The sequence below is a fragment of the Somniosus microcephalus genome, chromosome 14 (assembly GCF_052327205.1).
Source record: "Somniosus microcephalus isolate GS21.2 chromosome 14, FLI_Smic_1.0, whole genome shotgun sequence".
NCBI lineage: Eukaryota > Metazoa > Chordata > Chondrichthyes > Squaliformes > Somniosidae > Somniosus > Somniosus microcephalus.
In genome coordinates this window covers 93,188,425-93,202,556 of record NC_141000.1, presented here as the reverse complement: position 1 = coordinate 93,202,556, position 14,132 = coordinate 93,188,425, and the positions used below count along the sequence as shown (strand labels likewise).

At 44.4% G+C, this 14,132-nt stretch overlaps 1 protein-coding gene across 3 annotated transcripts in view; it reads left to right on the top strand.

Moving 5' to 3' along the window:
* LOC147107705 (NXPE family member 3-like) overlaps positions 1-14,132 on the top strand; it is a 93,097-nt gene that overhangs the window by 62,539 nt on the left and 16,426 nt on the right. For all 3 annotated transcript variants that reach the window (XM_086006932.1, XM_086006931.1, XM_086006930.1), the window contains 3 exons: positions 733-1,520; positions 3,278-3,351; positions 3,478-3,687. In XM_086006932.1, the coding sequence (XP_085863058.1) occupies positions 733-1,520; positions 3,278-3,351; positions 3,478-3,687 (1,072 nt within the window). The remainder of the gene's footprint in view (positions 1-732; positions 1,521-3,277; positions 3,352-3,477; positions 3,688-14,132) is intronic.

Genomic DNA, 14,132 nt, shown 5'->3' with positions numbered 1-14,132 from the left:
TGGGATAAGGGATTACAGTTACATGGATAGAGAAGAGAAACTGGGGTTGTTCTCCATAGCGTAGAGAAGGCTAAGAGGAGAATTGATAGAGGTGTTTAAAATCATGAAGGGTTTAGATCGAGTAAATAAAGAGAAACTGTTTCCAGTGGTTGAGAGGGCACAGATTTAAGGTGATTGGCTAAAGAAAAGAGGCGACATGAAGAAAAGCTTTTTTACGCAACAAGTGATTAGGATTTGGAATGCACTGCCTGATAGGGTGGTGGATACAGATGCAATAGCAGCCTTCAAAAGGGAATTGGATAAATACTTGAAGGAGAAAAAATTGCAGGGATATGGGGAAAGAGCGGGTCAGTGGGACTAACTGGATTGCTCTTCGAAAGAGCCGGTGCAGACTCGATGGGCCAAATGGCCTCCTGTGCTGTACTATTCTATGATTCTATGAGTGCTGAGGCTAACTCTGCACACACTGCAGATTAAAGCTGGAACTTTGCTGACCTGGGAAGTGTCAGGCACTGGCTGGACAAGCTCACTATGTTGTCTGGGAGCCTGTGGCCAGACTTGCTACAGACTTATTTTCTCTCCTTTAATCATGGTGTAGTAATCCTGAAGAATTCTGTGATCTGAACGACCCTTCCTTGCTTTTTTGACTGGAGGAGGATGTATGTTGGGAAATAACATGTATGCGATGGCAATAGAAAACATATTCATTAAAATTGTTGTTCCTTTTCATAGTATGATAAATATTCAATTTCTGGATCAGAGCCCAAATGGAGGAGTTATCCAACTTCAAAGTTTTATCACGCAACGAGGCAGAAAATGGAAAAAATAAAGACCCCTTGGACACACAAATTGTCGCAGTGTGGCTACCAGAATCAGAGCTTCACCCCTGAAGAAAGGTCAGAGGGTACATTCCTTATGAAAATGATTGAATGGCCAAAACCACCCAAGCCTGTTGTGCCCTTTGTGAAAAGCAGCAACCCATCACATACTCGCTTTGTTATTTTAAATTCTGGAAAGACTTTCTATGTTGGAGATCAGTTACAAGTGATGCTGCGTATGAATGATTTTGAAGGAAACCCAAAGCAATATGGGGGTGACTATCTCCAAGGCTGGATTCACACCCCAGCTTTAAAAGCTGGTTCAGCAGGAACAGTTATAGATAACCAAAATGGATTTTACTATCTAAATTTTAATTTATCTTGGCCAGGGAAAGTTGAAGTGTCCGTTTCCTTAGTTCATCCCAGTGAAGGGATCCAAGTACTTGAAAGACTACGTGAGGAACGGTCGGATAGAGTGTATTTTAAAAGTGCCTTCAAATATGGGGGCACTTCAGAAACCACTGTGTGTAATCTTTGTTTGCCTAAAACTAAACCATTCTGTAACTTTACTGATGTCAGGACTGGGGAGCCCTGGTTCTGTTACAAACCAAAGAAGCTTCCCTGCACTGCTCGTATCAACCATGCTAAAGGAGGATATGAGAAAGGCCTCTTAATTGGAGAAGAGAGTCGTTATTTCCAAAGGTATGTCACTTACATTCTTTTATTCATATTTTGATTTTCCACCTCTCGTTCTGAGCCAAATTGTGATAGATGTACGAGGTCTAGATCCAGACCTCGTCAATTAAAAACTTGAACATGAAATACCTCCCAGAGCACGACAGTACTTAACAACAATAACAACAGCTTGTATTTATATAGTGCCTGTAACGTAGTAAAACATCCCAAGGCACTTCACAGAAGCATTACTAAACAAAATTTGACACTGAGCCACATCAGGAGATATTGGGGCAAAAAGAGGTAGGTTTTAAGGAGTGTCTTGAAGGAATAGAGAGAGGTAGAGAGGCGAAGAGTTTTAGGGAGGGAATTCTAGAGTTTAGAACCTATGCAGCTGAAGGCACGGCCACCAATGGTGGAGCGATTAAAATTGGGGATGCGCAAGAGGCCAGAATTAGAGGAATGCAGATATCTCAGAAGGTTGTAGGGCTGGGGGAGGTTACAGAGATAGGGAGGGGCAAGGCCATGGGGGAATTTGAAAACAAGGATGAGAATTTTAAAATCCTTTTTGGTGCATTGATTTGGAGCCCTCATTAATTTAAGAAATTTCAGGTATTTCTTCACAGTGTAGGATGGAAAATTGAATGGCAATTCAATGTAGACCACTCTCATAGACCTCTAAGGTTTGTCACAAGTGCAGTATTGGCAGAGGCAATAGAACTGATTCACCTCTCAGACTGGGAGTGGTATGTGGCACAGAGGAAAGAGTTAAAAGTCAAGAAAATAATAAATGGAATATTTAAAATATTTTCTATCACATGGGGCTGGATTTTATCAATGGGGGCACGTTGGGGTGGGACTGCTGGTTCTCGGGTTTTAGTCCCGCCCCCAACGACGTCCGGCCAACCCACGCAATTTTCCCTTGATTGATCTTGTTAAGCCCGCCCTGCCCTAAACTCTAGAATTCCCTCCCTAAAGCTCTCTACCTCTCTATTCCTTCAATCCGCTCTTGGGAGGCAAATTGGTCAGCAGAAGCATTTAAGGAAGGTGCGAGCCTCCATTTTAACATAAAACATTTTTTTTTACTCATTTTGGCTGAGTTTCCGGGGCCTTGGGAAACCCAGCAGGTAAAAGGAGGCGAAAAGAGCTGATCTATAGGTAAATGCCTTTACAGCAGTGCTTGTGGGCCAGGAGGAGCAGGAGTGTTTCCCCCAGACTCAACAAGCTTACCTGCTTCCCTCCCTGCGATCGCCCCACCCCCCATCTCCACGATCTCCAAACCCCGATCTCCCCGCAGCGATCTCCAACTCTCCCGATCCCCACTATCTCTCACCCTCCCCGACCACAAGTCTCCCCCCCCCACCTGCTCTTTGCTCCTTGGCTACGGCCTTGCGCCCCAGGTTTTCCCGCCAGACAGGCAGGCTGCCTGTCAACCTGGCTGGCTGTTGGACAGGAAACCTGGTGAAAAAAATTTAAAAGGCGTCTTCCAATTAATATCTACAGGACGTCTGGGAAGCCCACAAGTACGGGTTTGCCATCCAGAACTCTTCCCTCCCCTTTCTCCGCCCCCCCCATAAATATTGGGGCCATTACCTCGGATCTATCAGGATGGCTACCTTATGAACCTTTCTGTCAAAATAAATTGAAGTTAAAGGTTTCGATATTAAACTATCTTGAGGCATAGGTTTTTAGTTTTAGAAATTAGTTTTGGGTTATCTCCTGTATGTATTCAATTTTTACATTGGTACAATGTAAAATATATACATTTTCATTTACATTTTCAGTGAAGTCAACATCAAGAGACCCATATTACCCAGTGTCGCAAATTATGTAACCATAGAGCCTTCACCCCGGGCAGGTAAGGCTAATGTAAATTCATGACTATTAAATTGGAGATTTGGTATATTAGAAACTATGAAAATGTATTGATAACCTAAGGTATAATGCATCACGATTCCTGTATCTTCGATCTCTTTATTTTCAGCCGCAGTTCTGGGAGACTGTGTCCGGGGAAAGCCTATGGTATCACCATCTGGCTTTTATTATAAGGACCAGTGGATGTCAACGACCTGCAACATTCGCCGCTTTGACACTCCTGCAAGAATTACAGACTGTCTTCGTAGAAAAATAGTTTATCTGTTTGGAGATTCCACTATACGTCAGTGGTTTGAATATTTGACTGAATTTGTGCCAGGTTAGGTTGGTTAGTTGGTCTATTTATCTATATCTTGCAAGAAGCATTCATCACACATTAACTGCACACTTGAAATTTGACAACTATGCATTTATAATTGGCTCAAGTACAAATTTGAACCAAGAAAAGTAGTTAGAAAACTACTGATGAAAAACCTCTCAGGACTACTGAAAATAACCAATCTTAAATGACTCACCTACCAATAAAAGAAAGGTGAAGGTGAATCAATCAAATAAATCAAAATACTTTTAGAAAATTGTTTTGGTCTGCCATTTTACCCTCCTACTCCACTGACTAAGATTTTAAAAATAAACTTTGAAGTATTAAAATGTACCTATTACAAAATAGCGTGATTTAAACTTAACTAAAACATTGGGCAGGATTTTCATTGAGCCGTGGAGGCGGGATTGGAGGTGTGTGGGGAGTTAAAATCCCGAAATCGGGGGTCCCAAACCCAACCCGCCTCCATGCTAGTTTCAAAGGAGGCGGGTACCCGCCCCGCACTGGGACCTGCCTCCCCGAGGCGGGAAGCGGATTAGTGCCAATTAACTGCCTGTTAACAGGTAGTTAACAGGCAGTTTTTAGCCTAATCCCTATTTTTAATGTTGAAGTGTAGGATTCCCGACGGCTCCAAACCACGCCAAGTTAGAGGAGGCGGACCGTCGGGATGAAGGGCTTGGAGGGGTCGAGATGTTCAGTGTTCAGGTGAGTGATGGGTGCATAAGTGCAAAGGTAAGTGTGTTTGGTATGTGTAAAGTGTTTAAAGAAGTTCTACTAACCTATACTTACCTTTACAGCCTTCCTTCCTTCAGGTCTCGGGAGTCCCTCATCTCACCGGCACAGAAAGCAGAATGGCTGCGAGCTGTCAAAAATTGCAACATTCAGCTTTCTGTTCTGGGGAGATCTCTAAATCATCCTGAGAGGAAGGAATTAACTTAGAATACAGATTGTCAGTGTTTGACAGTTTCAAACAGCTGTGAAACGCTGATATTTCATCTGTCAAAAGGTCTTGACAGATGAAATATCAATCTGTGATGTCACCTGTTGCCGGGTGGCCCTTAATTGGCCTGCTGAGCCCGCTGGGCGGGCTCAACAAGGTCAATCAAGTCAAAATCACGTGGGTTGGCTAGAACTCGATGGAGGCGGGACTACAACCCCCAAAGTTGTAGTCCCGCCTCCTACCCGACTCCTCAATGAAAATCCAGCCCTAAGTCTCTGTCTTTGAGTACCTTTTTATTAATGCTTTTATTTGAAGGTCTTGCCTGAGCTTGGACTTCTTATGGTAGATTGTTTTGCTCTTTGACCTGAAGGAATGGCCATTTCCCTGAGTGCAGAGAGCAGGAATGGGTGGATACCTGTTTTGATAGGGCTATGTCCCTTTTAATTGCACCAGGATTTCCAGGGCTTCCCTGGTGAGAGGAGCTGGGTCTGTGCCTGCAGTAATCACACCTGCGATGGGCCTGCTAATGAAGCGGGAGACGGAGTTCCCAGCCTCCCACCTCACTTTCCCGAAGGAATGTTCACTGGACACCCAGTGAAATACGGAGCCAAGGTCTGTCCCTGCACCCCGCCGATCCGAATGTCAGCGGGGGTCCCAGGGGCAGGTCAAAGGCAGGCAGGCAGGTAAGTTTCAGTTGTTAAGGTTTTGCATAACCCAGGATGTTTTGTGGCTTTTGGTGCCTCCATCAGCAGTGGGATGGCCCCGATCTTGGAACCTGATGCACAGCTGCAGGCCTGAGGTGTGGGCCTGGCTAGGTGGGCCCCTGGGTCATGTTACTGGCTCAGAACAGTAAATCCTGCAGTTCTGGGCCTGGACAGGAGTATTGCTCTTTAAGGATGCTGCTCCTGTCCAGCGCTAGGGCAGACAGGTGTCAGAAAAATCTTCCCTAATATATTTCTCTCCCGCTATCACTCTGTTAGCCAAAGGGAGACTCCACATTCTGCACAATTCCAAGCATTCATCAATAGGATTCTGTACAAGTGGAACAGCATACTTCTTCAAGTTGGAAATGAATTTCTGAGTTCCTTTGAGGTTTCTCCAGATGATTTTGAATATAATGTCAATTCATTTTTAACAATTTCCACTTGCAAAGACAGTGTTTCAGATAAAGTTTCACATTTAATTACCAGTTAATCATGGAATCATAGAATATTACAACAAAACAGTAGGCCATTTGGCCTGTCGCCTGTGCCGGCTCTTTGAAAAAGCTGTCCAATTTAGTCCCACACCCCAGCTTTTCCCCCATAACCCTGCAGATGAGTCCTCTTCAAGCACATGTCTAACTGCCTTTTCAAAGTTCCTATGGAATCTAAATCCACCACACTTTTCAGGTAGTGCATTCCAGATCTTTAGCAACCTCTGTGTGAAGAAATTTCTCCTCATCTCCCCTCTAGTTTTTTTTGCCAATTATTTTAAATCTATGACCTCTGGTTACCGACCCACTTGCCAGAGGAAACAGTTTCTCCCTACTTGCTCTATCAAAACCCCTCATAATTTTGAATATCTCTATTCGGCCTCCCCTTAACCATCTCTGCTCGAAGGAGCACAATCCCAGCTTCTCCAATCTCTCCACATAACTGAAGTTCCTCAAACCTGCTATTGTCCTGGTAACCCTTCTCTCTACCCTCTCTAGGGCCTTGAGATCCTTCCTAAAGTGGGGTGCCCAGAATTGTACACAATACTCCAACTGAGGCCTAACCAAAGATTTGTAAAGGTTTAGCATGACTTCCTTGTTTTTTGTATTCAATGCCCCTGTTTACAAAGCCAAGCATCCCATACACTTTCTTAACCACCTTCCCAACTTGCTCTGCCACCTTCAAAGATTTGTGAATATGCACCCTCAGGTCCCTCTGTTCTTGCGATCCCCTCAAAGTAGCACCATTTAGATTATACTGTCCCTCCATGTTGTTTCTCCCAAAGTGCATCACTTTACCCAAGACTGGTCATTTATATATAACAAGAAAAGCAATGGTCCTAATACCAACCCCTGGGGGACCCCACTGCATACTTCTCTCCATTCAGAAAAACATCCGTTCACCACGGTTGTTTAACTTTTAGTTCAGAGAAAGAGGAAAAACAGGGGAGTGTAATTTTGGAACCTTTTTTGAATAAAAATGTTTCAAAACTATTCTGAACCATGCCACAGTTCAACCAAACTCGAAGACCTGCACCCCAGTTCTGTTTACGCCCAGGACTCTCTCCCCTCATAGTACACACAAGACCAAGGAAAACCCCCCAGTGCTCTTACACCTCATTAATATTCTTTCCCAGTGCGACTAAATGGCAGGTACCTACCTCTGGCCTGGTAAATGTTGCCTACTATTTTGCTTTATGTCGTGGACTTAAAAAAAAATTGGTGTTAAGTACACAAATAAAATGATATAAAATAATAATCAAGGCCACTGATTTCCAGTTTTCACAGAATAACGGACAGAATTATGGAGTCAAATCCTGAAAATATCAGCAATAATCCAGAATATCATGTAGTAAAATCACAATTTAACTTATTCAGTCTCCATGAATGGCTGACCATGATAATACATTGCATGTTACATGGAATAACACCCCATTATAAAACAGCATATCCTTCAACTCCCCAGAAGAAAAATCAGATAACCTTTGGTGTCAATACTTTCTGCAAACTTAAGTTCATCTTTTGTTTTTGTACATTGTGCCTTGATGTGTGGGTTTGTGTGTTTTTAGTTTCCCCCTCCCGCCAAGCAAAAGCAACAACGTGCATTTATATCGCGTCTTTAACATAGTAAAACGTGTTTCACAGGAGCGTTGTCAAAGAAAATTTGACACCAAGCTATATAAGGAGATATTAAGACCTGACCAAAAGCTTGGTCAAAGACGTAGGTTTTAAGGAGCCTCTTGAAGGAATAGTCATAGAGACATAACGGCACCATTCGGTCCATTGCGTCAATGCCGGTTCTCTGTAGAGCACTCCAGTCAGTCCCATTCCCCCGCTCTATCCCTGTAGCCCTGCAAGTTTATTTCCCTCAAGTGCCTATCCCGTCTCCCCTTGAAAACATTGAGTGTCTCCGCTTCCACCACTTCCGTCGGCAGCGAGTTCCAGGTCCTCACCACTCGCTGCGTTAAAAAACTTTTCCTTACATTCCCCTATATCTCTTGCCAAAACCTTAAATCTATGTCCCCTAGTCCTTGTACCATCAACTAGTGGGAACAGCCTTTCCCCGTCCAGCTTATCCAAACCCGTCATAATCTTGTACACCTCAATCAAATCACCCGCAACCTCCTTTGCTCTAATGAAAACAAATCCAGCTTCTCCAACCTGTCCTTGTAGCTAAGATCCCCCATCCCCAGAACCATTCTGGTAAATCTCCTCTGCACCCTCTCAATGGCCTTCACATCCTTCCTAAAGTATGGTGACCAGAACTGGACGCAATACTCCAGTTGTGGCCTAACCAGCACTTTATAAAGGTTCAGCATAACTTCTCTACTTTTGCACTCAATACCTCTATATTTATGAAACCCAAGATCCTATATGCTTTGCTAACCACTCTCTCAATATGTCCCGCCACCTTCAGGGACCTATGCGCATTAACTCCCAGGTCCCTCTGTCCTTGCACACTCTTTAAAACAGTGCCATTAAGTATATATAGCCTCTCCCTGTTCCTTCTGCCAAAATGCATCACCTCACACTTCTCTGTATTAAATTCCATCTGCCACTTGTCTGCCCATTCTGCTAGCCTTTCTATGTCCTGTTGCAGTCGATTGGTATCACCCTTACTGTTTGCCACACCCCCAAGTTTGGTGTCATCGGCAAATTTAGAAATTCTACACTGTATTCCAATATCCAGGTCATTTATATATATCAAAAAAAGCAGTGGCCCCAGCACTGACCCTTGGGGAACACCACTGTCTATCATCCTCCAGTCTGAAAAACAGCCATTTACCACAACTTGCTGTTTTCTGTTCTTAAGCCAATCCCTTATCCAAACTGCCACTGACTTACCTATTCCATGAGCCTCAATTTTGTTAACCAGCCTTCTATGTGGTACTTTGTCAAACACCTTCCTAAAACCCATGTAGACAACATCCATTGCATTCCTTTCATCAGTCCTCCCGGTTACTTCATCAAAAAATTCAATTAGATTAGTCAAACACGATCTGCCTTTTACAAATCCGTGTTAGCTCTCCTTAATTAGCTTAAACCTCTCCAAGTGCCTGTTAATTTTTGCCTTGATTATTGTTTCAAAAACTTTACCCACCACTGATGTTAAACTGACCAGTCTGTAGTTACTAGGATTGTCCTTATACTCTTTCTTGAACAATGGTGTCACATTTGCCACTTTCTAATTCTCAGGCACCTCCCCCGCATCTAGGGAAGATTGGAAAATTATGGCAAGCCCTTTCGCTATCTCCTCCCCCAATTCCCTTAGCAACCTGGGATGCAAGCCATCTGGACCAGGCAACTTATCCACTCTTAAGCATACCCAACCTTTTTAGTACATCCTGTCTATCAATTTTCACCCCTTCCATTGCTTCTACCTTTTCCACTTCTACAGATATTTTGCATCCACCTCCTTAGTAAACACCGATACAAAGTACTCATTGAGTATTCTAGCCTTGCTCTGCGCCTCTAAGCATATAACAGCTTCTTTGTCGCTCATAGGCCCCACCCTGCCTCTTACTATCTGCTTACTGTTTACATGCCAGTAGAAGATTTTTGGGTTCCCTTTTATGTTAACTGCCATTCTACTCTCATATTCTCTCTTTACTAATTTTATTATTGACGTAAGCCCCCAAAGTGCGGACTAAGTGATATGCAAAGTCGACGACACTGGCTTGTTGTAAGAAAGACAGACCCAATAATTGAAGTAAAAACGGTTTATTCAGGCCTGGGGAGCTGTGGCTCTTGCGTCCCAACACAAGGCTCCAACTCCACCGAATCTCTTGAGGTTTACACAGTTATACACATATTCCGAGACCTCCTACTCCAGAGGTCCAATCGATTTAAAAGTCTATACATTAATCACTAACTAGGTGTGTCCAACTTATACAAGGTAGCCTATAACATAAGTTTCACTTTTCACTGCAGGGGCCTGTGGACCCTCTGATTTCTTGGAAATGAGTCATCAGGACATGTGATTTCTGAGAAACGAGTCATTCTCTCTCTTGACCACTACTAAGTTTTGTTTTTCCAGAAAAGGGTTATGTCAGTGTCTCTTTTTGTAAGTTTCATTTCTCTAAACGGGTACGGTCATTTCTGCAATTAAACATAGAATAATTAGTACATCTCATCTTTACACATTTTGCTGCCGCAATTGTGTTCTACTAAACGTGCCCTGTTACGCTCATTTTTAAATCTTACTTCAGTCCCTCCTTTTGACCTTTTGGACAATTGTTCCAAAACAGGTCAACATGTATTTCCACTGCCTGATGTCTGCCAAAGCGTGCACTCTCTGGCCTTCTACCAGTCTAGGTTATACATGTATATATCCTATCAATTTGGAGGCCGACTTCCCCCCCTGTCGTATGGTGGCCTTTTACGGTGGGCTTTCCTTTAGGGTGGTCTTTCCTTTATGCACTCCTTCCGGTGTAACCATTCCTGGGGCCCCTTAGACCCTGCACTAATGGTTGAGGCTTTCTGCTCAAGCCTGTCCCTCATTCCCACGGGTGTGTGACGTGCCAATTCGAGACTGTCATCACACACCAATCCTCATTCACCACCCTCCTGCCACCTGCCTTCCACCACCTCCATCTTACGGTTGGCCGGCCCGGTCCTTAATTACCATGCCCAATTAATCCCTCCTAATTTCATGGCTTCCTATCACGTCGTACACCATTTGCCTTGGAGAGGCGGGGGAGTTGTCCATTCTTAACTTCGCTACCTGCCCCTCCTCAGGCTCGACTTATTTCACTGCACCAATGTCGGCCTTACTCATTCTGTTACAGAGGCACTGGAGCAGTAAAAATACACAATATATCGTAATAACAATCATGAGGAATATCAATATGCCTTGTATCACTGAGGCGCCCAAAGTCCCTGACCATCCTGATCCCCAATTATCAAAATATGGGGAAGTGGGTGAGTTTCCTCTAATGTTGTACTAATGTCTTTTTGTTGTTTCTTTAAGCCTTCTTCTATTTTATGATAATACTTTAAGATTTCCTTCGTTTCCTGCCGTAATTTCTGCCAAGCTTCCTCTAACTTAGGAATTGCCTTGGGCTCTGGTATGACATAAGTTTCAACCCTTTTTAGTAAGTCCCATATTATCAAATGACCAGGTTTTCCTATCTGCGTAGGTGTCTTTAGACCAAAACAACGGTTTGGTTGGGGAATGGTATAAGCCATATCTTGATATTCATATTTCTGTTCAATTGTGGCGACACAACAGGTCCCATTGTTCCTTGGTGCTACCCAGGTCTGGTGTATCCCCCTTGGGTGTACCTCGAGGTTGCAATTGGTAATTTTCGCAAATCCGCACTCGGATGTGTCTCCCTCGGTGGGGGGGGGTGTGTGCACACCCATGTCCTTCCCTTGTGGTGGCACCCGTCCACTACCACCCCCCTTTAGGTTTCATTCTTCTGTTTATTATCTTCATCCCTTTCCCAAAGCGCCTTGGTAGGGACATCATGATATTTAACCCACTTTCCCTTTGTACTTCTCCTATATTAATCACATCGTATAGGGGTTGTCCCCCTTCTGGGAATTGTGGGATGGCCAGTACAAAGCCAATCATCTTAGTCCATGGGGTCAGACAATCGCCTGCCCGGTATACTTGTCCCATTTTACATCCTTTGCATAGGCTTTTATTTGTGTCAATCCAAGGTTCCAGATCCTTATTAGTAATCCAATCAGGGATCTGTTCATTATTTATTTGCCTCATGTTATGCTGAGCATTCGACAATAGCCATGAGCCCTACGTGGCACATATTAGTTCCTTATCGGTTTGGCGAGAAGCATTATTAAGTCTATCAATAATTGTATTGATTGTTTCTGCATGGGGGGCTACTATCTCTTCCACCCCCGACAATTGCATTATTGTTTGGTTTCCCTGCCAGTGTCAATTGCTGGCTATTTCCAGTAGCTTGTTTTAGTAACTTCTCTCTTTTTGCTTGTAATTCTTCTACTCCTTCGTTTACTCCTTCTATGTCCAAGCTATTAACTGTTGCTAACCCGGCCGCATACCCTGCTCCGGTCGTTTCCAATACTCCCCGTTTCTTACATCTTTGTACGATAGATTTTTCCTGTGGACCCTCTAATTGTTTAACCCACAGGGAGTTCCAGGTTTGTTTTGTATCTCAAAAGTATTCATATTAATGGCAAGCTTAGTAACTCTATGTGCTACACTAAAATACACCTCATCCTGTGTTCTCCTTATTACTAATCCCCCTCGATAATGGCAATACTTATGTTCATCCCTAGAATCAAGGCGAGGACGCTCCATCTCATTCCGGACGTCCAATGTTCCTGTAATTACAAAAGGGGCTGGTCGTCACCAGCCAGTTAGAATTATTCTGCTCTTATCCATTTTATCAGTTCAAAATGTTGTACATCGGGTTCATTTCTTGTTCTGTGGCTCTGTCCCCAGACATACCTGAAGATGCAAACTATGGCATATAACATTATCATCATACACAGCCCTATCATTGATATATGTAGTAACTCCCCTTCCCATTCTTTATATCTTCTAGTATACTCCTCACTCTGTCAAAAAGGGCACCATCTCTGGTTTACTCATTGTCCTTATATATTTTTAACTGAGTCCAGTGTTTCCACCTTCCTTTACCCGTTCCAGGCCCATCTACATGAGCACATGTGTTACTATTCATTAATACTTCATAAGGTCCTGACCATCTGGGTGCTAGCCCTGGTTTGGCTGGTATTATTTCTGCCATCACTTTGCTATCTATTGCTAAGACCGCCTTCTGGTCGTCCCGTGTATCCTGCTCTCGATTATAATCTGTTGGTCTTTGGCCTCATGTCTCTAACTATCTGTCCAGATTTATCTTTGGGTAACAGGACAGCCTCCCAAGCAGTCTCCCAGCCGTTTGAGACGGTGCTGCAATTAGTTTATAAGATAACTTCCATTTATCAAATCCTAATTTTCCTTCTATCACTGTGGGGAAATATTAACTCAACATTAAGAAATTTACATTTATTAATGTCCAATATCTTTAACTTCTATTCAGTAATACTGAAGTTGTTGCTTGGTGAACTCAAACAGCTGTCAGTGGAAAGGGTTAACTCCTTCGCAGGCTTTTGAAGGTGGAGCTAAACATTATTGCGTCACTTCACGCAACCCAAAAAACATCCCTGACTGAAAGACAGTTGTGGTTTCACACTTTGATTCAACATGAACATTTGGGCTTCATTGGTCAGATTCCCTCTCTCAATTGCTCGTTTAGCTGCCCATCCTCTTGTGTGCTTTAATTTATTATTACGCACTCTTTGGGTAGGAGAGAGGTTCCTACACATTCCTTGATTATATTCTTGGCCTAGAAATTCAGTTGGGCGCGCCAGCCATTAGCGCCTTAGGAGGAGTAGATCTCGAGCGCTAGGCGCTTAGCGCCCGGGCGCAGCGCGATCTGCGCCTCGCCCCAACTTCAGTACACATTTAGCGCCGGCGCAAAGTCTTAGCGCGCGCCCTGCTGTGCGCGCAGATCATGACGTCATTTACTAGTGCAACGCCCTTTGTGCGTCCCGAACCGGAACTTCACTCGCGTCGCCCCATTGTGCGCCAGGCGGCCCGAACGACTGTGAAGTGGAACGGTACACAGCCGAGGCGGGCCGCGGGGAGCGCTAATTAAAGGGCACTTACCCTGCACTGTAAAGGGCAGCCATTTTGCAGCATTCACTCTTGTGCAACGGTTTTTTGGAGAGAGATCAAGGAGGAGAGCTTACTGGTTTGGACCAACACTAGGACAGGTATTTTTGGCTCAGGCCAGAGCTTAGCAATTATCTTTGCCTTCATTGAGAGCTCATTGTTTGCCAGCATATAATGGGGGCTGCATTGGGTGCCAACGCTGACTTTCAGCCTTATGCCAGAAGGGCTTACAGACGCCGTGAGAGAGTGGCAGCCCTGGCTAGACGCAGAGGGGGCAACAGGCGTCGCCAACTGAGGCCTTACCCACCCAGGGTATACCGCCAGCAGTCCTCCTATCTGACCATGTCTGCCGCGATGTGTGTAAGGAGGCTGCGATTCAGAAGGGAGGTGGTTGCAGACATCTGCCAGCTGCTTCAGAGAGATCTGCAGCCACAGCTGATGCGCAGGACGTCTCTGTCGGTGGCAGTGAAGGTGACGGTGGCTTTCAACTTCTATGCCACCGGCTCCTTCCAATCCGCTGCTGGGGACATCGCTAACATCTCCCAGTTCGCCGTGCATTGCTGCATCCGCCAGGTGACCGAAGCCCTTTTCAGAAGGAGACATCAATTCATCTCCTTCCCCATGACCCTGGACAAGCAGCAGCAGCG